Source organism: Sarcophilus harrisii, chromosome 3, assembly GCF_902635505.1.
Source record: "Sarcophilus harrisii chromosome 3, mSarHar1.11, whole genome shotgun sequence".
In the NCBI taxonomy this organism is placed as follows: Eukaryota; Metazoa; Chordata; class Mammalia; order Dasyuromorphia; family Dasyuridae; genus Sarcophilus; species Sarcophilus harrisii.
Window position 1 is genome coordinate 256,201,225 of NC_045428.1, and position 22,066 is coordinate 256,223,290.

The 22,066-nt window shown below is 32.3% G+C and overlaps 1 protein-coding gene across 1 annotated transcript in view; it reads left to right on the top strand.

The window, feature by feature from the left end:
* CFAP47 (cilia and flagella associated protein 47) overlaps positions 1–22,066 on the top strand; it is a 759,462-nt gene that overhangs the window by 311,948 nt on the left and 425,448 nt on the right. Inside the window, exons 40-42 of the mRNA XM_031959439.1 lie at positions 1,709–1,795; positions 7,054–7,109; positions 11,055–11,200. Of these exons, the coding sequence (XP_031815299.1) occupies positions 1,709–1,795; positions 7,054–7,109; positions 11,055–11,200 (289 nt within the window). The remainder of the gene's footprint in view (positions 1–1,708; positions 1,796–7,053; positions 7,110–11,054; positions 11,201–22,066) is intronic.

Consider the following 22,066-nt stretch of genomic DNA (forward strand, 5'->3'; position numbering starts at 1 on the left):
TTGAAGGAATCACTATCCTTCCAATAAAAGGCTTGCAACCTCAGTGTCATACTTAATTCTACTTCCTGGCTCATTCTGTATATCTAGACTCTTGTTAAATCTTTTCATTTCTACCTCTATAATATCTTAACATGTCTCTTATAGAGGTTTATTTCTATCTTAAACAGCATGTTTTCTCCAATCATACAAATGAAACTTTAGTTCAAGCTCTTATCAACTCTCCTAAAAGTTGACTTCTTATTGGTTATTTCAAAATTTTCTTCACTTCAGGATCAAATACTTGTTGATTGATTGAGTCATCTCAAGTTTTTAATCCATGATTCTGACCCCTTATGATTTAGTCAATATTTACAAACTGACATGTCATGAATGCTATGAAAAGTATACAGATTTTTTGTCAGCATACCCTAGGGGATCTCTTTTTAAAAATTTTGATAAGTATTTTATTTTTTCCAAATACATGCAAAGATAGTTTTAACATTCACCTTTGCAAACCTTGTGTTCCAATTTTTTCTCCCTCTTTTGCTCTTCCCCCTTTCCAAGATGGCAAACAATCTGATATAGATTAAACATGTGCAATTCTAAACATATTTACATATTTGTCATGCTGCACAAGAAAAATCAGATCTAAAAGGGGAAATGAAAAAGAAAAAACAGTAAGTAAACAAACAACAAAAAGGAAAATACTATCTCTGATTCACATTCTCTCTCCATATTTCTCTCTCTGAATGTGGATGGCATTTTCTACCCCAAATCTATTGGAATTGCCTTGAGTCACCTCATTTCTGAAAAGAGTCAATTCCATCACAATTGATAATCACATAATCTTGTTGCGGTGTTTCTGAAATCGACCTGCTCATAATTTCGCATAAAAAAATAATATTCCATAGCATTCATATATCATAACTTATTCAGTCATTCCCCAATTGATGGGCATACACTCAATTTCCAGTTCCTTGCTACAAAAAGTGCTGTTATATTTTTCCACATGTGGGTCCTTTTCCTTCTTTTATGATCTCTTTGGGATATATACAGACCTAGTGATTGCACTGCTGGATCAAATGGTGTGCACAATTTTATAGCCCTTCCGACATAGTTCCAAATTGCTCTTCAGAATAGCTAGATCATTTCACAACTCTACCAAAAATTTGTTAGTATCCCATTCAATATTTATCATTATCTTTTCCTATCATCTTAGCCAATCTGAGAGGTGTGAAGTTGAAATCAGATCTATTGACTCTGATTCCAACATGCTTTGTCTGGCACACTTATACCTCCTTCTTCTTCCTCTCCCTCTTGTACTGTAATAACCACTACTGGTTGAAATATTTCTCCCCTTTGTATAAATGTCATTGAAAATAAGATAATTGGTTGAGTTCCAATAACAAATAAAGACCAAAATATTATGGTTTTCTCTTTCTTTGAATAAGAAACATAATGAGCAAATTTTCATTTTGCAAGGATAAGTTTCAAGGGGAAACAGAAATACACTTTGATACTGTCTTTTCATTTCACATTGTAAGTAGAAGAACAGAAAGATATTTTTCAAACTTTCTTGAGGAGAAATTATTTTATGATTGTAATTATTTTTGATATATTAACTAAATGAAATATTGTTATTTATCTGTACTTTTGATAATTTCAAATTTCTAAGACATCTTTACATGTAGTATATTTTATTTTAATGTTCTTGCTGCATTTATTTCAGTGTTAATTTGGTGGAATCCTCAACTTTTGTGTATCAGACAGCACGATTAAATGCATTAAAAAAAGCAGAGAAGGATGAACATGCTCGGTAAATATTTTTGTTTTGTAATTTGTATGTTGAATAAAAAAAGGTTATTGTATATGTAATTTAGATTTTAGCAAATTTTTCCCCAATTTTATAAGTTTAATATTTATTTATTTTCTTATTTATCATTATAGCTCACTAACATTCTGCCTCCACAGATTTTGAATTTTCATTGAAGGACTTTTCCTGTTTAATGTTTAATGTATCCCTCTCACTGCCAGCTCACTTTCTGCCCTCCTATTCTTCAAATACTTTTTATCTTTAATATTCATGATTAAAGCAAACCTTTATTTGCTGCTGCTTCTAAATTATGATGTACAGCTCTTTTCTTCATCCTTGTCTATATTTCTACTTCTTCTTTCATGTCTCTTATCCTTTTGTAAATAATCCATTTAATTTCTTTCTTTTAAATTCTTTTTACCTATATTCTCATAAATTGACCCTGATTTTGCACTGATGACCTGATCTTCCTGATAATATTCTCCAAACATGGATGTAATTTTCCCTTATTCCCTCTAACTCATTGGAATGGAAGGAGGAATTAGCATTAGATTGTGAGCTCCTTGAGGTCAGAATTGTCTTTTCTGTTTTTTTGTATCCTTAGTTCTCAGCAAAGTAGCTGATATGTAGTGGGCACTAAAAAATATTTATTGACTAAATGAGACTACTGCTAATATCAAAATGCCATTTAAAAATATTCTAATTCACGGACATGTTATCTCCCTTAATATAATTAATATAAGTGCCTTGAAAGCAGAATTTATTTCATTTTCTTTGTAATGCTAACATTTAACAGAGTGCCTAGTTTATAGAAACTTATCAAAAACTCGTTGATAGGTTGATCTCATGCTTTTTTAACTCAAAAAAAGACATTAATTTAGGAGGAATACTGGCATGACTTTTTGGATTAAAAAAAAACTCTCTTGAGAGGGTTGAAGTATTAAAAATGAAATTTATGCTTTTTTGTTTTTGTTATGGAATCATTTTGGTCATATCTGATTCTATGTGACCCCATTTGAGGTTTTCTTGCCAAAAATACTGGAGTGGAATTTATGCTAAGGCTTTAAAATAAACCTACTTTAGAAGTACAAACTGGAGAGACGTGGCTATTTAGCAGACCATATGAAAAGGATTTATGGATTGTAAGCTCAATATGAATCAACAATGCCATATGACATTAAAAAATACACCAAAATCTATGACTGCTTTAAAATAAGCATAATATACCAAGATCAAGGAGGTGATATTCCTACTGTAATTTGTCCTGGTCTATTATGATGTTCACATGTTAGAAGGACACTGATACTTGAAGGCGTCCAGAAATTAGTCTAGATCTAAAAGGGCTAGATTTCATGTCACCTTCAGAATGATTGATGGTTGTAGCAATGTTTAGCCAAGAGAAGATCTAGGTAAGTAGACCCACTAATATCTTAAAGGGAGATCAGGAAACTTGACACATTTAGATCTTTTTTCCCTTTTTTTCCTAAAAGGTTCGCTTGAAGTCTATTCTCTCAAAGGGTCATGAGTTTGGTGACGAATGAGTCTTTCTATTGCTCAGCTAAACTAGATAACTACCAGTTTATCAGCTCAGAACATATGAGGAAAAGATATTGTGAGGGTGCTTATAGAGAAAAAAAGGTTTATAACAGTTTTTTGGAAGGAGGATAGAGAAAGTAGAATGCATAAAGAATCTATTGTTGAAACTTGTTAATATTCAGAATATTTATTTTTTTTTTACTGTTTATACTTCCTCTTTCTAGATTCGGATATTGTATAGAGTAATTAAATAAGAGATTTAGAACTAGAGTCATTGTCAATCTAGGCAATACTGACTCTGAAATTTTACAACAAAGAATTGGATGATAGAAGTTTTGGGGAGTGATTTTTTAGCTCTTACTAAATTGCTTCAGTTCTAGAATTTTGACTTACTTTATTCTTCAGCAATCAATATGGTCTCTGAACCAATACAGACATTTGCGTTCCTAGATACTATATGAAAATTAAAATCTCCAGACATTTTCTTTTCTCTTAAGACTAATGATATAAAATTAACCTTTTAAAATTGTTTTTTAGATATCAAATATGACAAATATAAAATTTAGGTGAATATTATAACTTTCATTTCTTTATAAATAACTTCAATCTCTCGGAACTGCCCTCTTTTCTTAACACTGTGCTTTCAATAAAGCAAATTACTTTGTCTACCTAATTAGATTGTATCTAAGCAGAGCTATATAATTTTTCTTTTTGGTTGTTAAAAATAATTAATATTTTAAAATTTGGTGGGCATTTATATCTAGACACAATATTTATAAAATATTATATATTTATATATATCTAAGTCTAGAAAAATTAGAAGGATTTATTATTTTTGATAATATAATGATAATTTAAGTGGAAAAAAACCTTATTAAATATGTAGCTTTTGTATGGATCACTTACAATTTTTTTCTCAGATTTGTATGGATTTTAAGTGTATTTTAAAATGCAATACTATATATTTATATACAAGTATATATTTATATTTATTTATAACATATTTATGTTTCTTTTACTTCAAATGTAGGAGGCAGTATTACTTTTGTTGGTTGAGATAATAAAGAATTCAAATTTTCTGTGTATGTTTAATTATCAATTTTCTCTGATAGTGAAGCTTCAGGAAAGAAAACATAACTGAAATACACAGATAATCCTTACACCTCAATTAGTCAATTCTAGGAGTCTCTATCATTTAAAAAGGGGGGAGAGCAGAAGAGAGACTTATATACAACTAAAAGTCCTGCTCTTTTATTACACCAGCATTTTGAATGGGTTTCATTTGTTGTCTTAATATTTGAACCATCTTTATCTTCCCGTATTTAGTATATTCTTCCAGATCACCACCTATTTTCTTACTACTTTTATTCCAAACTATTCTCGACAAAAGGATGTCTCTGCTGCTACATCTCCACTTATTCTCATCCTTATTCATTCATTTCTTCTTTTATTCACCTCCCTGCTGGTTTCATCATATTCTTTCCACAAAGAAATTCTACTACATTCTTTCCCACTAATTTCACTCCTTTTTTCACTAAAATATGTTTTTACTCTGAATTCTCTATACCTCTTGTGAATGTTTATGACCAGCTCCTTAGGACCTTGAATCAATGTAATTTTATTATACTGTCACTACCATTCAATAATGTCTCCTTTGAAAGTTGTGCACTGTGGTTACACAGATCTTTCCAAGTTCTTGTCCCCTGTCATCTACTTATTACGAGTCATTCTCCCAACAAGAAGAAAATCATTCCAGAGGGAAAGTATGATGTAGTAGAAAGAACGGTGAATTTAATATCAGAGGTTCCAAGTTCTTATCCTTATTATGCTATTTACTACTTGGATAATTGGAGAATCTTTGATGTTCCTTCCAGAACTAAATCCTACAAATCATAACTTTGGAGTCTGATTCATAATTTTCTTCTCCATCCTTACCCCAATCATTATCCTCAGAAACTTCAGTATTCACATTTGGCCAATCTTTTCCAAATCTAATGCTAATAATTTATTAAAATCTTCAGGGCTTATGATGTTCACTTTAATGCAGTCATCCTTTAAGTGATCACAGCCTAGACCTCACTATTACTCAAATTTATATCATGATCCAAATCCTAAACTCTAAAATTGAACTTCTCTGGTGGCAATTTCATGTCATTTTCTATCCTTTATTTCATTTTCCAGTCTGTCAACCCTATTCTTATCTGATTTCCTTTTCTAGTCAGACCAGGTTCCATTCAATTACTCAAGCTCCTCCATTCTTGAATCTATTGCCCTGCCCCTTCCCCTTTGATTTTTTGTAATTTTTTATCCTGCTAATTCTCAGATCTTGTTAACTCTTATTGCCTTCCTCTGCCATTCCTAAATCTGTACCACTGCTTTGGAAACCATCAAATAATGCTTAATGGGTCCTCTTAAAATTTACCTTCTTTAAGCAAATCTGGGACATCATTGCTGAACAAAACTCTTTTTATTCATCTTTTTGACTCCTTATCACACCCCTCACAACAACTTTTACAGACCATTTTATTATTCAAGATCCTAAGTACTTTTTTATTCTTGAAATTCACATCATAACTGACATCTCAGTTCTTTTTGTTTTGCAGTTCTTGTGTCTTAAGGATTGTGGCTGCCAATTTATCCCTCCTTGGGGCATTTAGCTTTTATGCAATTTGCTGATATGTACCCCATAGTTTCTCATTAAATACATTCTGTGAAAACTGTTTTCAAAAACTGGAAGTAGTTATTTTCCCCACCTCCTTGCCTCTCACTCTGTCCCTAGCCCTGTCCCTCACTCCCTACACATCTAGTATATTTGGACTTAGATATTTATCATGCTGGAGACTGACAGTTTCAGTATTTCAGCAAGAACCATTATCTTCTAACTCCCTAATTCCTTTTTATCTCCCTTCAGCTTTATGAATATTTCTTTCACAAATTAATATCAACCAAACAAAAGTACATTATTTGGAAGAAGGAGTTAGCTATAAATCAATAACAAGGTGTGTTGCTGTTGCTAAAATGTCTCAATTCTTGACTTCTCCTAATGGCTAGTTGGTGAAGCCTGACTTCATGGATCTGAATGTATTTTCAAGATGTTTCAGTTCATATCTTCAAAGATTTTTGACTACCTTAATAAAGACCTGCCTCTGGGCTTAGTGGGGCACTTGCGATAACACTGTATTTCTTCAAAAATTATCAGTTCTTTGGAAAGCTAGTTTGAAATGCAGATTGATTCAAAATAATAAGTGAATTGAAAAAAAATCAAAAGATTTCTATTCTAAAGATGCCTTTTGTAGTATTTTTCATCCATAAAATGAAGGGCATATTTTAAAGGGATTCTGAGACAGATTCTGAGATAGATGATATATATTGGGTCATTGTTAATTAGAATTTCTAATTGTGTTTCTGTTAGTATATTTGATTTCATAAAATGCCATTTGATGGAAAACTTACTCACTAACCAGTAGTTAAATCAGAAATGAATGTGATTCATTTGAGTTATGTAAGTTCATCTCAATAATGTTACTTAAATCATTCCACAAGTATTAATTAAGTATATGCCAAGAAATGCAATATGCCTGGCTATATAAAGGAGCAGCACAAACATATCAAATGCTATTTCAATTAATTCATTTGCAATAATATATCAATATGAGCATGACAGTTTAAAAAATTTGGTTAGGTGATATAGTTCCTTAGTGAATTTATTTATTTTTCCTACTCAGCTGTGTATCTGACTCAATTTGCACTGAAAATGACCAAGGAAACCTCTTAAATACATGTAAGTACATTTTTTTTTTGGATCTGTGACATACATAGCACTTTCTAAAAATGTTAGTACTCTTGGGAAAAATATGGGAGGAAAAGCTTTGAAAGTTTAGAAAGAATTCATTTTAAATGTCCTTAGGCATCTTAAAATGACAAAACTTTAGAGTTAGTCAGCACCTCTGAAGCCACATAGGAAGGGAATCACACTATACCACTAGTGACAAATGCATTCCACATTATCTCTGAGGGCAGTCTACTATACTTTGGAATGGTTCAGATTGTTAGAAAGTTTTTTTTTCTTGATATGAAGTCTAAATTTTCTTCTTTACAACTTCTATCTATCACTTTTGATTCTGTCCTCTGATTTCAAACAGAACAAATTTAATTCCTTGTGCAGATGCAGGCCTTCAAATATTTGAAGACACTGGTTGAGAAAAATATGATTTTAGGGCTGGTAGTCTATAGACAATACTTAAATTAAAAGAGCAGCAGAATTCAATGTCATAATTAAAATGCACAATATGCCATCATATCTTCTTTTATACTCACCTAAGTTCAATGAATCTCCTGTATTTTGATGTTTTCTCCCATGATACAGCTCACAACCATCTACATCCTCTCCTTTATGACTCTTGCCTACGTCCTCATATGAGTTCACCATAAGGTATTCAACAAATGTGCTAGAGATATTTATTTCTTGATATATCTGGGAATAAATATGAAACATTTGGGCTATTCCCCTGTCATGTGATCAGTCCATTTTCTCTTTTTATCTCACATCTCTCTAGTAACTTCTTTACTTTTTTTCTTTAAAATTCCTTACTAGTCATATATCATAGCTTGCTTATACCTACCATGTGGTTTTCTATTACTCCATATGTGATATTTTCTATTCTTCTATAACCTTATATTCTTTATCTTGCAGCCATACAGAAAAACTGATAGAATATCAATATTAAAAAGAAGGGCCATAGTTTCTGTGAGATACTTGGAGTTATTTGAGGAGCTTCCCAATTTTCTGAAAGTGAGGCAGCTAGTTCTATTCCTAGGATTAATTGTGGTTTTAACTTATTGTGCATTAGAACTGTGTGTCCCAGACATGGGTATTGATTGAGAAGTTCTATTAGTTGTCTGTTGACCTCTGCATTATTATCTGGATGAAAGAAATTCTTCACCCACTTGGTGAAGATAAACTCTTTTGAACGTTTACAGATTGGAAAGACCACTGGCTCCAGAGTCAGAGATCTTTTGTCTCAATTTAACTCTGAGCATACTACTTGCATGACTTTGAGCCAGTCACTTAATTTCTCAAGACTTCAGTTTCCCCATTTTTAAAATATTCTAGGGAGCTTGTTTTTTCATTCAGAAAATGAAGGGCATATTTTAAAGGGATTCTGAGACACTCCTACTTGTATGTCTATGATCCTATGATTCACAAACAGAAATCTTTGGAAGACTTCACTGTCTGGAGAGAATTTTTCATCAACTATTACTCTATATTCCATTTCCTCTATCATGTAGATATACATCTTTGGACATCTGCTTGTTTTTTGCCCTGCCTAAAGTTTGTAATCAAAGAGTCATTAAAATTATTTCTGTTGTTATTTTTTTCAAGAAATTTTGAACAAGTGTATTTGTAGGGAATATCTTGGAAGAAAGATGCTTTACTCCATGAATCAGATGTTTTTCTTTTATGGTTTCTCTGAAATGAGCCCTTTCCTCCATTCCTATGAAACAGTAATTATATTAAGATATAATTAATTCAGTTCTTCCCCAAATGATAGGCAAATGACAGTATATAATGATTTTATTGATAGTACTTTTAATGACCAGACCCAAAGACTTGCCATTAATGGTCTAGTGTCAGTTTGGATAGAGTTCTCTGGTGAAATTTCTTAGTAACTCAACCTTAACTCTCTTGGATACTTTTTTCAGATTTAGGTGATGAAATAGATAGTAAAAGACATCATGCAGCACTTTGAAAAACTTAAAATACTACACAAATGCTAAATACCAGCATTTATTTATCAGATTTATTGTTTTCAGTTCATAAGAAGTAATTTGCAGATTTCAATAAAAACAATAAGTACTATGGTAGATGACAGAATTAGGATCTAAAAAGATCCTGAAGGGCTATAGAAATAGAATCAAATTAATTTAAAAAAATAATGATATAGTCGTTCAGTTGAATTTCTCTTTTTTATATTTACCTGAACAAGTATAGAATGGAAGAGGTATGACTAGATGATAGTTCATGTGAAAAATACTTGAGTTTTAATAAACTCCAAGATCAATACGAGTCAATAGTAGCTACACAAGATATATTATGCTATATATTTTGGGAAATATGGAGCATCCACAAATCCTAGTCTTATTTTGGAGTAAATTAATGGAGAATATTACTTTGGACTAATACATGGAATGAGAGAGGTTTTGCTGTACTACTTCCTAGTCAGAGTATATCTTAAGTGTTATTTTTTGGCTCTACATCTTAGGATGGTAAATGCAAACCAAAGCCTGTCCAAAGAAGGAGCACCAGGATGGTGAAGTGCCTAAAATCTATGTATAAATAATATTCATTTAAGGGACTAGAAATGCTTAGTCTGGAAAAGAGACTTAGTGGTATATGATCATTGTTTTCAAATATTTGAAGGACCATTGAGTGGAGTAGAGATTTGAATTATTCCATTTAGACCCAGAAAGACAAAAATAGGAAAACTAGTTTTGGTTCTTTTTAAAAATGAACTATTTAACACACACGTTTGGTTCCCTGTAAGGGAGAGCTGTCTAATAAATAGCGCTAAATGAGTATCTGGTGGTGAAGTTGATTTTCCTTCTTTCTTTCTTTTTATTTATTTAATTTCTTTCTTTCATTTTATTTACTTTATTTGGACCTAAATTAATTTTTTTTGTTTTAAATGAATGTTTGTCACCATCATTGTGAAAAAATGAATTTTCATACAGAAGTTTTTATTTTAAAGCTAAGTTCAATTGTACTTACATGATCACATATAATGATAAATAATATGGTAGTCTGATACTTTGAATTTTGGAGTATCCAAGAAAACCTTTAATACCAGTTGAGATAAAATACTTATCTATATAATTCTGTATGTATATATATATATATATAGACATATATATACACACACATATATATGTATGTATAAATATATGTGCTTTTATATATGCATGCATATGTAAAATCTCCAGATAGATCTTTGTTTATATATTTTATTTTGATACCTCAGCCAGTTTTTAGCCATACAACTTCTTTTCATAATAGGAGTCATGGGCACAGGAGAAGGGAATAAGAAATTGTATAGTTCTTGTTATGTCCCATGCACTATAATAAGCACTTTACAACTATTATTTTATTTGTACAGTAGCCTTGCAAAGTAGGTTCTGTTATTTGTCCCCTGTTACATTTGAGGAAACTGAGGCAAATAATAATTAAATGATTTTTTTCAATGTCACAGAACTACTAAGTGTCTTTGGCAGTATTTGACCTCAGATTTTTCTAACTCAAGGTCTAACTCTCTATTCAGTACTTTTGTATAGCTAGCAGTACAGCAGAGTTTGGTTCAAATACTACCTTTGATGTACTTTGTTCTTGTAAGGAGTCTTTTTGCCTTAGTTTCCTCTTTTGTAAAAAAAAGGGGTTAACACATTGAGTTTTTGGCTAATGGAGTAATCATTAGAGATAATACTTCTCACTTTCTATTTTTGTATTTGACTATAATTAAAAGAAGGAAGTATGTTTTTTTTTTAACCATTATAATTTGAAGCGATGAAATTACATGAATCCATGTTATTTGATCTGTTTTCTTACTCTCTACTGCTATCTTCATTTTTATTCTTGGAGGCATTCCATTTGTGACAAGTATCAAGTATTAAAAAATTTCGAAATATTATATATAAAAAACCAACAACACTCTTTTAAATCTTGTTTTGGCAGCAATTAGATGCACCTTTATGAAAGAGTTCTTCTGTCAGGTGCAGTCTATCTATTTAGAAGCTAAAGAGAGTTCAAGTCTAAATCTTCATTTTCTTCCATTTGATCTCAGTAAGCGATATTGTGTTATCATATTCAACAATCATAAGGTAAGAACATAATTGACATTTTCATTTTCATTCCCCCACCCCCGACATCTTTTCCTAAACAGCTTATGGACCCAGTTGTGAAAACCAGTAAAAAACTGGATCTTTTCCTGAGTTCCTCATAGTCTTCAATTTTGAACTTCCTTAAATGTATTTTATTATAAAAGTCAGTCAATCAATCAATAAATATTTGTTAAATGCTTACCGTGTGCTAGGCACAATGCTAAGGACCAGGGACTACAAAAAAGAAATATAGCCATGTCTCTCAAGGAGCTTTCATTCTGATGGGAGAGAATACCATACCCAAGGCAGAAAAAAAGGTTAGGAAGGAGGAAGAAAAGACAAAGTGCCATACAAAGAAATGAATTTGGGTTAGTGAGAAATAGAGAGATGGCAGGTAGGTGATGTAGTGCATAGAGTACCAGGAAGTTCCAACTTCAGTTTTACTAAACATTTATTAACTACATGACCCAGGGTAACCCACTTAATCTGTTTACCTCAGTTTCCTTAATTGTAGAATGGGAACAATAATGGCACCTACTTTATAGAGTTGTGAGCATCAAATGAGAAAATAATTGTAAGCAACTTGGTATAGTACTTGTCATGTTATAAATTATGTTATGATGTTGGTAACTCTTTTTAAATGGTGATTTTCTGTTCATTTATCCAATGCTTTTAGAACACAGGAGCCTGAATAAAGTAATTGAGCTAAATCCCTAATATAATGATAGGAAAGTTTGCTTGGTTAAAATAATTTAACCTATTATAGGTCATATATAATTTAGTTTTACTGCAGTAAGAATCATCAGTAAAAAACAGAAAAGAGTAAGAAGTTATTTCTTTTCTCCTATAGTACTCTAATCAGAGGCCAGAGGGTAAGAGGGTTTGGAAGCTACCATGATGAGGTGTAATTCTCAAGTCAGATGCAATCTCATAAGGTAATGAGGTTCCTGATGATGAGACTTCCAGGGTGCATGCTGGAATTTAGTCCAATGCAATTGAAACCATCAGAAATGAAGAAGTTGAGATTGCTTTAACAATTATTAATCATTTCTTGTGCAGTATGATAATTGTGGAAGTGTGTGTGTGGAAGAATTGCACATGTTTGACATATATTGGATTGCTTGCTATCTAAGAGAGGAGGTTGGGAGGAAGGAGGGAGAAAAAAAAAATTGGAACACAAGGTTTGCAGGAGTGAATGATGAAAACTATGCATGTGTTTTGAAAATAAAAAGTTTTATTTTTAAAAAAGAAAATATTATTAATAGATTAATAATAATAACAATAATAAATTAATGCTGTTTGCTGCAGCACAAAACTATCACCTGTATAAGTTGTCTCTCTCCAGTACTGAAATGTATAGGAATCAAAAATTAGAGGCAATCAGCAATACAACAACTCCTTATCTCAATTGCAGTTAAAAAATCTGATGGCAGAGTAACTATTATACATAAGACTTTGTGGTAGGGGATACAATAATGAAAACAAAGCAGCTATTGCACTCAAGGAGCTCCCATTCTTTTGGGAAGAGGTCAAAATGTACCTGGATTAAGCAATATAAAGAGGGAGAAAACAATAACAATTGTGCAGCTAGGAATTACAATGAATAGAGTACCATGTTTGGAGTGAGAAAAACCTGGGTTCAAATATGACCTCAGATGAAGAGTAGCAAGTCATTTGACCTCTACCTCGGTTTCCTTAGCTGTAAAATTGGAACAGTCATAGTATTTGTTAGAAGGATCACAGAGTTGTTAGAAGAATCAAATAAGATAATATTTGAAAAGTGCTTAGCACACAGTTTATGATACATAGTAGGTGCTGTATAAATAATAGCTATTATTATTATTATTTGAGCTTCATGCAAGAGGTACCATCCTCACTCAATCTTGGATGAAGATAACAATTGAGAATAGGAACACAAGTAGTATCTTTGAAATCCAAACAATGGGTTCTTGTTTCCTTGTTCCTAAGAATCCTGTTTGCTCCAACTTCTACTTTCTCCACTATGTCCTACTACTTTATCCATTTTTATTTTTTTTCTTTAACTCTCCTCAATGTCTTATAGTATAGATTCATCTTTACTGAGTTTTTCATTAGTATAATCTCAGTCACTCCTGGAGAATGATCAGAGTTGTGTACATGAGAAGTTATTCATTTAATAAATCCTTAATAGCAAACATCCCTGAATCCTTTTACTTTCTAAGTTCTCAAATTTCATGGGATTCTTTGTGTATTATGCATTCATCCTTTAGCCACTTGTAATACACATTTCAGTTACTGAATACTGAATACACTTCAGTTAACATTTCATAGATCTATGAACTCTTAGGATAGGAAGGCATTAAATTGTCATTACCCCATTTTCCTCATAAAAAACCTACCCATTCCCATATTACTTTCGAATCATTCTTTCTAGAGAAATGTATACATCTTTTTGCTTTTCTGCAGTTTTTTTTCTATAGCATCAAAAAATAAAAATAAGCACTTCCTAATAAGTTGTGATTATTTTTTCCAATTTCTATATAATGTAATTCCCAAAAGATGATAGTTAAGACTTGTATCTTTTTCTTCTCTTAGTATCTTGCTGCTGTTGAAATGCATTGGTTTATATAACTGATTAATCTGTGTGAAGTTATTCTTTTGAATAATATCTCTTCCATCAACATGGTACGTGATTGTCCTACAGAACTTATATTATCCAGAAGATAAATGGCTCAATTCTCAAACTTTTGAAAAAAATTATACATTTATCAGATGCTTTTAGAGCATAGTAGCCTGAATAAAGTAATTGACTGAGGTAAATGCCTAACATATTGATAGGAAAGTTTGCTTCCTTAAAATAATTTAACCCATTGTAAATCATATGCGATTTAGTTTTATTGCAATAAGAATCACCAATGAGAAGCAGAGTGAGAAGTTATTTATGTATAATATGTATACATTATATATGTGTGTATGTGGTTATTTGTACATATAGATTTATATATTTATGGGAAATATTTCTCCAAAATGTTAAACTTAATTTGTTCATTGCTATTTTTTCTCTCCTTCAGGAAAGTCAGTGATTTGACTGTTTTTAATGAATAGTTTGAGTGGTATGAAAAACAGTTCTTAAATAATTGTGTATCAGTTAATGGTTTCATTTAATTTTACCTTTGTTTTTATATACTGTATTTCTTTTTGCATTATTATCTTGGATCAAGTCTAACTCAGACTCAGAATCTGCATGTAATGAGATGTATAAGGATTATAGAATGCAATGAAGATGATTTTGTTGATTTAAAAGAATAAAAAATAGAATTCATAAAGTTAGAAAGATAGTATTTCTTTGGGAAAAAAAAGTTCTGCTTATTTTGATGAGGTCTTCAATGTTTGGTATGGTTAGGAGAAGAACTGATAAAAAATTAATCCCTGAGAAGTTAGGGAGAATTTTAGCTCCATGGTCCCACCTTCTGGGGAGCTCATCCAGTCAGAAATTCAAGTTATGTCAAACTCTTAAAGCCCATCTTCTGTAGAGGGCTTGAGCAGTCTCACCTTGTCATGCCCTGTCAGAAATCCCCGTCATGTCCTTAGGTTAAAATTTCCCTATAAAATCTACTTATGGACCATCCCGCAATTACAGCCTTCCTTGGAGTCAGACCATCATGGCACTCTGCCTTGTGGTTCTTTCTCCTTCCCCTTCCTCCATAACAATTGGTATCTCTCCTAACCTTATTATACTTCTCACCCCCATAACTCTCCTAGGTAATTGTTAGTTCAGCTGAGGAACTTGTCTTTCATATGCTCTCCCACTCTTTTTCATATTTACCATTCCTGGTGTCTATTGTATCCCTTCATTTTTTTCTGTAATCTCTTCCCTGAACAAATCTATCTTTTGCCAAAAAGAATGGCCATTGTGAATTCTTCACGTGTCTAAACCCCAACTTTTGGCACCTGCTATCATCTGGTGTCTACATCACCTGCAAAATTTTGATGTAGAACCCATATAAATCAATTTCACTTTCACATGTTTCAAGGAAACCAGGATCTCTATATCAGAAACGCATTCCTGCAGGATAAGAAAAAATTTACTATATCCTTTGATACCAAGGAAGCCAAAGGATTCTGTCTCCTTAAACGGAAACTATCTCAGCCTGCATAAAACAAGTGCTAATCCTACTACAATTATATGTAAACTTAGAAAACTAAGTAAGCTATATTTTCTTTGATTTTTAAATTAAAAAAAATGATTTGCATTTACACAGAAAATCAATTTTGTATTATGAAACAGAGTAATGAGTTGTCTGAGTATATAATTATATCAACTAATCAAAATTTAATTGCATTTACTTTAATATTTCATATGTATAAACATGATTTTTATTTCATACAGTGTTGTTGTTTGCAAAAACATTAAAAAATCTAATCAACAATTTAAAAAATTACTTATAAATCATATCCCTCTAATAAAAAAAGAATATTGCTAAGAGTAAATTATAATTATGTATATAGGAAATGAATGTATTAATCTAAGCATTAAATTATGTTGCTAACCTTACTGAAAAAATACAATTATATACTCAAGTAAATATCAAGTATGCAAGCCCACTTAGTTTGTCTGAATTTATTGAAATCTGGGCTAGCTGCACTGCTGTTAAGTATTACCTGCTGAGAACAGTAAAATAACTAATCTTCATTTGCTATTTTCCCCTGGGTTTTCAATTAATACTGTTGTCTTAAGTAAGCTTTAAGTTCCATATTTTCTTTCAAAATTAAAATGAAATAAATGCAAAAACTTTGCCAAAAAAGATAAAAGTATTAGTGAAACACTAGACCATATTCAAATCTTGAAATGAATCTGGACTTTCATTGATTGATCTCTAGGCTGCACTCCAGACTTCATCTATCATGCCCCAGAAACTTGTTCATCCTGGAAACTCACTCCAGCCCTGAAAAACCAAAACCCAGAAATTCTGTCAGCTGCTGTGGTCTCCTCTTCTGATTGGATAACTCCTAAAACCTGTTTAAGTTGGGCCCTCTCCAAGCAACTGTCTTCACCTTGTTCTGGTGCCGGCTACCTTTGTCATCTCCTTATCACCTTCTGAAGCCTCATCAACTTTCTTTTATGTATTGTCCTCCTCTGTTAGAATATAAGTTCCTTGCGGGGAGAGAGTGTTTTTCTGCTTGTATGTGTTTTTCCAGAATTTAATACATGGACTCCTACATAGTGAGCACTAAGATGCTTTGTCCACTGACTGGATCTTACCTCCAGTGATGCAGATCATACATATTTGGGCCATTCTCTCCCGTCATTGTGATTCTTCTTCATGTCTTCCATAAGAACATTTTGGGGTTTCTTTCAGAACGTGACCAGTAGTTTCTTCCTATTTTTTCCTTTTGCTTTCTAATTTCATAACCCTCTTGCTCTAAGATTTTTTAAAGTTTTTTTTTTATGATTTCATAAAATGTAATAACTTGGCTTTTTTTGTCATTGTTTGCAGGCAATCAAATGATTCTTTAATTTTTTTCTCCTTACTATGTTTTCCAGGCCATTTGTTTTCCACATGGGATACTTAATATTTTTCTATTTTTTGAATTAGAATATTTGTTATTTTATGAGTTCACTAAATCCTGCCTGGACTATTTTAATTTTCAAAAGACTGCATGTTCAGGGCTCACTCTTGTGTCCCAAGCCAGAATGTTACAGACCTCAGAGCTCTAGAGATGTAGTATCCCAAGTAAAGCACCATTGAGAACTGTGGCAATATGCTGGGTGTTAATGTTACTCACCAGCTGCTATTATTCCCTGAGGCTTCCATAGTTCCTGCTCTGGTCCTTTCTCAGGCAAGTGAGTCCTCTTCTCTTTCTGTCTCTGAACAGAAAAACCTTCAAGTTGCAGATGTCCCATTCACATTGTTCTAGGAGACTTATCTTGTGTTCACATTGCCTTTGCTAGGAGAGGTTTCCTTTGCAATTACCTGGTTGAACTTTTGTGCATTTCTGGAAAGGGAGAAATCACTTGCTGTAGTTTTTCATTGAAATTCGTGATTGCAATTTGGTCTTGTGGGAATTTCAGAGCTTTTTTGGAGTAGTTATCTTGGCAGGAATAAATCTTTAGAGGGAAAGTTTATCTTTATTTCTAAGGGAAATTCAGGCCCACTAAAGCAACTCAAAAGAGATCAGCTTCTTCTATTTTTTTTTTTCAATTCTGGAACTTGCCAATTTTTACTGTCTCCTCTCTTTGTCTCTTTCTCTCTCATGGTCCCACCTTGTCATGCCCTGTCAGAAATCTCCATCATATCCTTAGGTTAAAATTTCTCTATAAAAGCTACTTATGGACCATCCTGCAATTACAGCCTTCCTTGGAGTCAGTCCATCATGGCCCTCCGCCTTATGGTTCTTTCTCCTTCCCCTTCCTCCATAACAATTGGTATCTCTCCTAACCCTATTATACTTCTCACCCCCACTACTCCATATAGCTAACTCTATATGGAGTTATAAATTGATGGACAAATTCTAAAGATTGGCCATTCAAATATATTACATAAGCTAAGAAGGGAATGTGTGTGTATGTATGTGTGTCTGTGTGTGTGTATTCCACCACTTGGGTTTTTCTCATGTGATTTATTAGGCCATCCTTTTCTGAGTTGTTGCAGATCTCGTCTGGAAGCCTACAATATTCTGGGGTTTGATGCAACTAACAAATATCATCATCAAACATGAACATCTGGATCATCAGTGGAAAGGACATTATTCTATTATTAAAGGACCTAAATCCAAACCTGATCTATGATGTTTTATATATGACCTTAGAAAAGTCACCTAACTTACCTGGATGTCTCAGTTGTCTCACCTGTAAAATGCCCTTCATGGTCTCTGATGCCTTTTCCAACTCTATATTTTTGCTTATATGATTTACTTTTTCTAAAGCAAATTGGGCTTTTTGATGCATATTCTTTGCTTACCATAGTGAGCACTGACTTATCAAAACAAAGGATTAAAGACAAGTACCAAAGGTCCCTTAGTATGTGATCCACTTTCTTGTGCAACAATAGTAGAAGAGTGGTAAAAAACAGTTTCCAAAAATCAAAGTTTTTAAAGTGTCCATAGACTTTAATTTAGCTGGTAGAATTCTAACTGTGAGATTCTTGTCTTATAACAAATGATTCTATATAATGCTAGAGGAACTGAATTGAACCTATTTTGGCATTTTCACTACAAATAAAACTCTTAAGAAGGAAATTGCAAGTAAATGAAAGGATGACTCACAGGTTCTCCTAGGAGAGGCAAATAAAGGAATTGGCAGAGATGATTTTATCATGTGCCTAAAGCCAAGAAGAAACAGCATTTCATGGAACATTTAGTCTTCTCATCTTACTATGTTCATGGTAAATATTTGCAAAATAGAACATTAAAATTGTTGCAGCATAAACACCAACACCTGGTACAAAGGATAAAGATAGAGAAAAAGTTTATGAAGAACTTGAAAACATTCCAAATTAAGGCCACACACATTTTGATGAAAATCAATGATTTCAATATAAAAGTAGGAATAAGTGAAAATGGCAAAAAATACATTTGAAAACACAGATCAAGAAAAAGGAATGAGAGGGCCAAGACTCTGACTACATAGAAGCTCACATATCATGAATGCTTTCCAAGAAAAAAGAATCGCTAGAACTTTGTCTAAATAATAGACATGGTGAACATTGAATAACACTACAAAAATGAAATGATAACAGGAAACAACTTTTTACTGATGTAGAAGAAATTTCTGAATCCACTATTTGTGGATATTCAGATATTCACTTGTTGGCATAAAGATAAAAATTAGTACCAACCTGTAAGAAAGTATGAAAATGAGAAAAAATATTTGCTGTTCAATTGAATCAATTCTATGCTGATGTAGTCAAACAACTGATCAAAGTGAAGAAATGGATTATTAATGGAATAAGAATAGTAATTTAATTCAGAATTTCTATAACCAAAAAACCTCTAAAATTGTAAGTTTTTTTTTTCCATAGTTAGTAAGCCTAACTTACTTGTCAAGGAAAGTGAAAGAGAAGGGGAAATGATTCATAATGGAAAATTATCAGAGTATCACCTTATAAAACAAAGAAGCAGTGAATATAGCTAGCTTACAGGATAGTTTCATGATATAATCAACTTAATATTTCAATGTCATGTAAGGATGAAACTTAGAAATGTAATAAAGAAATGAAAAATAGAAAAGATCTGCAAAAATTTTTGTCACACTCTTTTCATCATTGAGGCCAACAACACCTTGGTAAAGATACTGAAGTGGTTCACCAATGAGAGGAATAAGTGACTTGCCCAGGATCATACAGCTAGTAAGTGTGTGAGGCTGAATTTGAACTCAGATCTTCCTAACTTTAAACTTGACATTCTAGCCATTGCTTCACTGACCTGGCCTAGGATAGAAAAAAGATAATACTAAAGGAATAAAGAAAAAAAGAGAAAATTGCTAAACAGAAGCATCAAACAACAATAAATTTTTTAATTCAAAAGTCTAAAAAAAGAGGAAAAAAATTAAATATCTTATTTGAGAACCAAATGACCTGGAAAACAGATTAAGGTGAAAAAGAATCATTGGATTACCTGTTTATTATAAAGCAGCGGTCATCAAAACCCATTTGGTACTGGCTAAGAAATAGAGTAGTTGATTAGTGGAATAGATTAGGTTCATAAGACAAAATAATCAATGACTATAGGAATCTATTGTTTGACAAACCCAAAGACCCTACTTTTGGGGTAACTCATTATTTGATAAAAATTTCTGGGAAAATTGGAGTTTGTGCCATAAACTTGGCATTGACCCATACTTAACACCTTACGAGATAATACCTAACAAGATAAATGAAATGGGTTCATAATTTAGACATAGTGATATTATAAGCAAATTAGAAGAACAAAAGAAAGTTTACCTCTCAAATCTGTGGTGAGGCAAGGCATTTATGGCCAAAGAAGAAGTGAACTTCATTATTGAACACAAAATAAATAATTTTGGTTATATTAAATTAAAAAGTTTTTGTGCAAACAAAACTAATGCAGACAATATTAGAAGGGAAGCAATAAACTAGGAAAATATTTTTACATTCAAAAGTTCTGATAAATGCCTCATTTCTAAAATATAGAGAGAAGTGACTCACATCTATAAGAATTCAAGCCATTCTCCAATCGATAAATGGTCAAAGGATATGAAAAGAACAGACAATTTCAGATGAATAAATTTAAACCATTTCTAGTCATATGAAAAGGTGCTCTAAATCACTATTGATCAGAGAATTGTAAATTAAGACAACTCTGAGGTACTATTACACACCTCTCAGATTAGCTGAGATGACAGGAAAAGATAATGACAAATGTTGGAGGGGATGTGGGACAACTGGGACATATACCTTGTTGGTAGAATTGTGAACTGATCCAACCATTCTGGAGAGCAATTTGGAACTATGCCGGAAGGGCTATCAAAATGTGCATACACTTTGACCCAGCAGTGTTTCTACTGGGCTTATATCCTAAAGAGATCTTAAAGGAGGGAAAGGGACCCACATGTACAAAAATGTTTTTGGCAGTCCTTTTGTAGTAGCAAGAAAATGGAAACTGAGTCGATATGCCCCTCAGTTGGAGAATGGTTGAATAAATTATGGTATATGAATGTTATGGAATATTATTGTTCTACAAGAAATTATCAGCAGGATGATTTCAGAGAGGTTTGGAGTGATTTACATGAACTGATGCTAAGCGAAATGAGCAAAACTAGAAGATCATTGTATAAGTCAACAGCAAGACCATATGATGATCACTTCAGATAGATGTGGCTCTCTTCAACAGTGAGATGATTCAGATTCACAACATAGCATTTTCACTCTTTTTGTTGTTGTTGTTTGCATTTTTCTTTTTTTCCTTTTTTATCTGATTTTTCTTGTGCAGAATGATAATTGTATAAATATGTATGCATATATTGGATTTAACATATATTTTACCATATTTAACATATATTGGATCATTTGCAATCTAAGATAGGGGGTGGGAGGAAGGGGGAAAATTGGAACACAAGGTTTTGCAAAGGTCAGTATTGAAAAATTATCCATGCATATGTTTTGAAAATAAAAAGCTATAATTAAAAAAAAAGCCCTTCAAGGTAGAATTCACAGGTATATCATCTCCATTTTACAGATGAGAAAATCGAAATATAAAAATGTTAAATGAATTGCCCAGGATCACATAGCTAGTAAGCTCCAAAGGCAGGATTTGTTGCCAGTTCTGATGAACTTTGTGATTTTATTCATCCATTTGTCCCTTATTTCTACCTCTTAAAGTATGAGCTTTGTCTTTTTATGCAGTAGGCATCCAGGTCAATTGAATTGAACTGGATAAGAAATAAATGCAATCCTTCCTTAGATTATATAGCAGGCATTAAGTATACCAATCAAGGAATTAAATTGTTAACAAGTTTATTTTATTAGGCTCTAGACATCTCACACAATACCAGTATCTACATTCCATTTGAATTAAGACCAGAAAAAATCCTCAGAAAGGCCTTCTGAAGATAGATGAAGACAATAATACATTAACAAAATATATCACATAGAGAGTATAAATTTTTCCATCCTTAATGAGAAACAACTACAAATAAGCAAAATTAATGCAAAATTTTAAAGCATAAACTAGCTGAAAGTAATTAGGGACAAGTTGTTTATTGGTAAAAGGAATAGGATAATTACAAGAAAGAACTGAGTATTTGTATGGGATGGAGATCAAAATAATAGCATTCATGGCCAGAGATTTTCCTTGGGATATTCCCATCAAATATTGTTATTCATATCATTTGTAAAATGAGGCGTTAGAATAAATGTCCTTAAGATC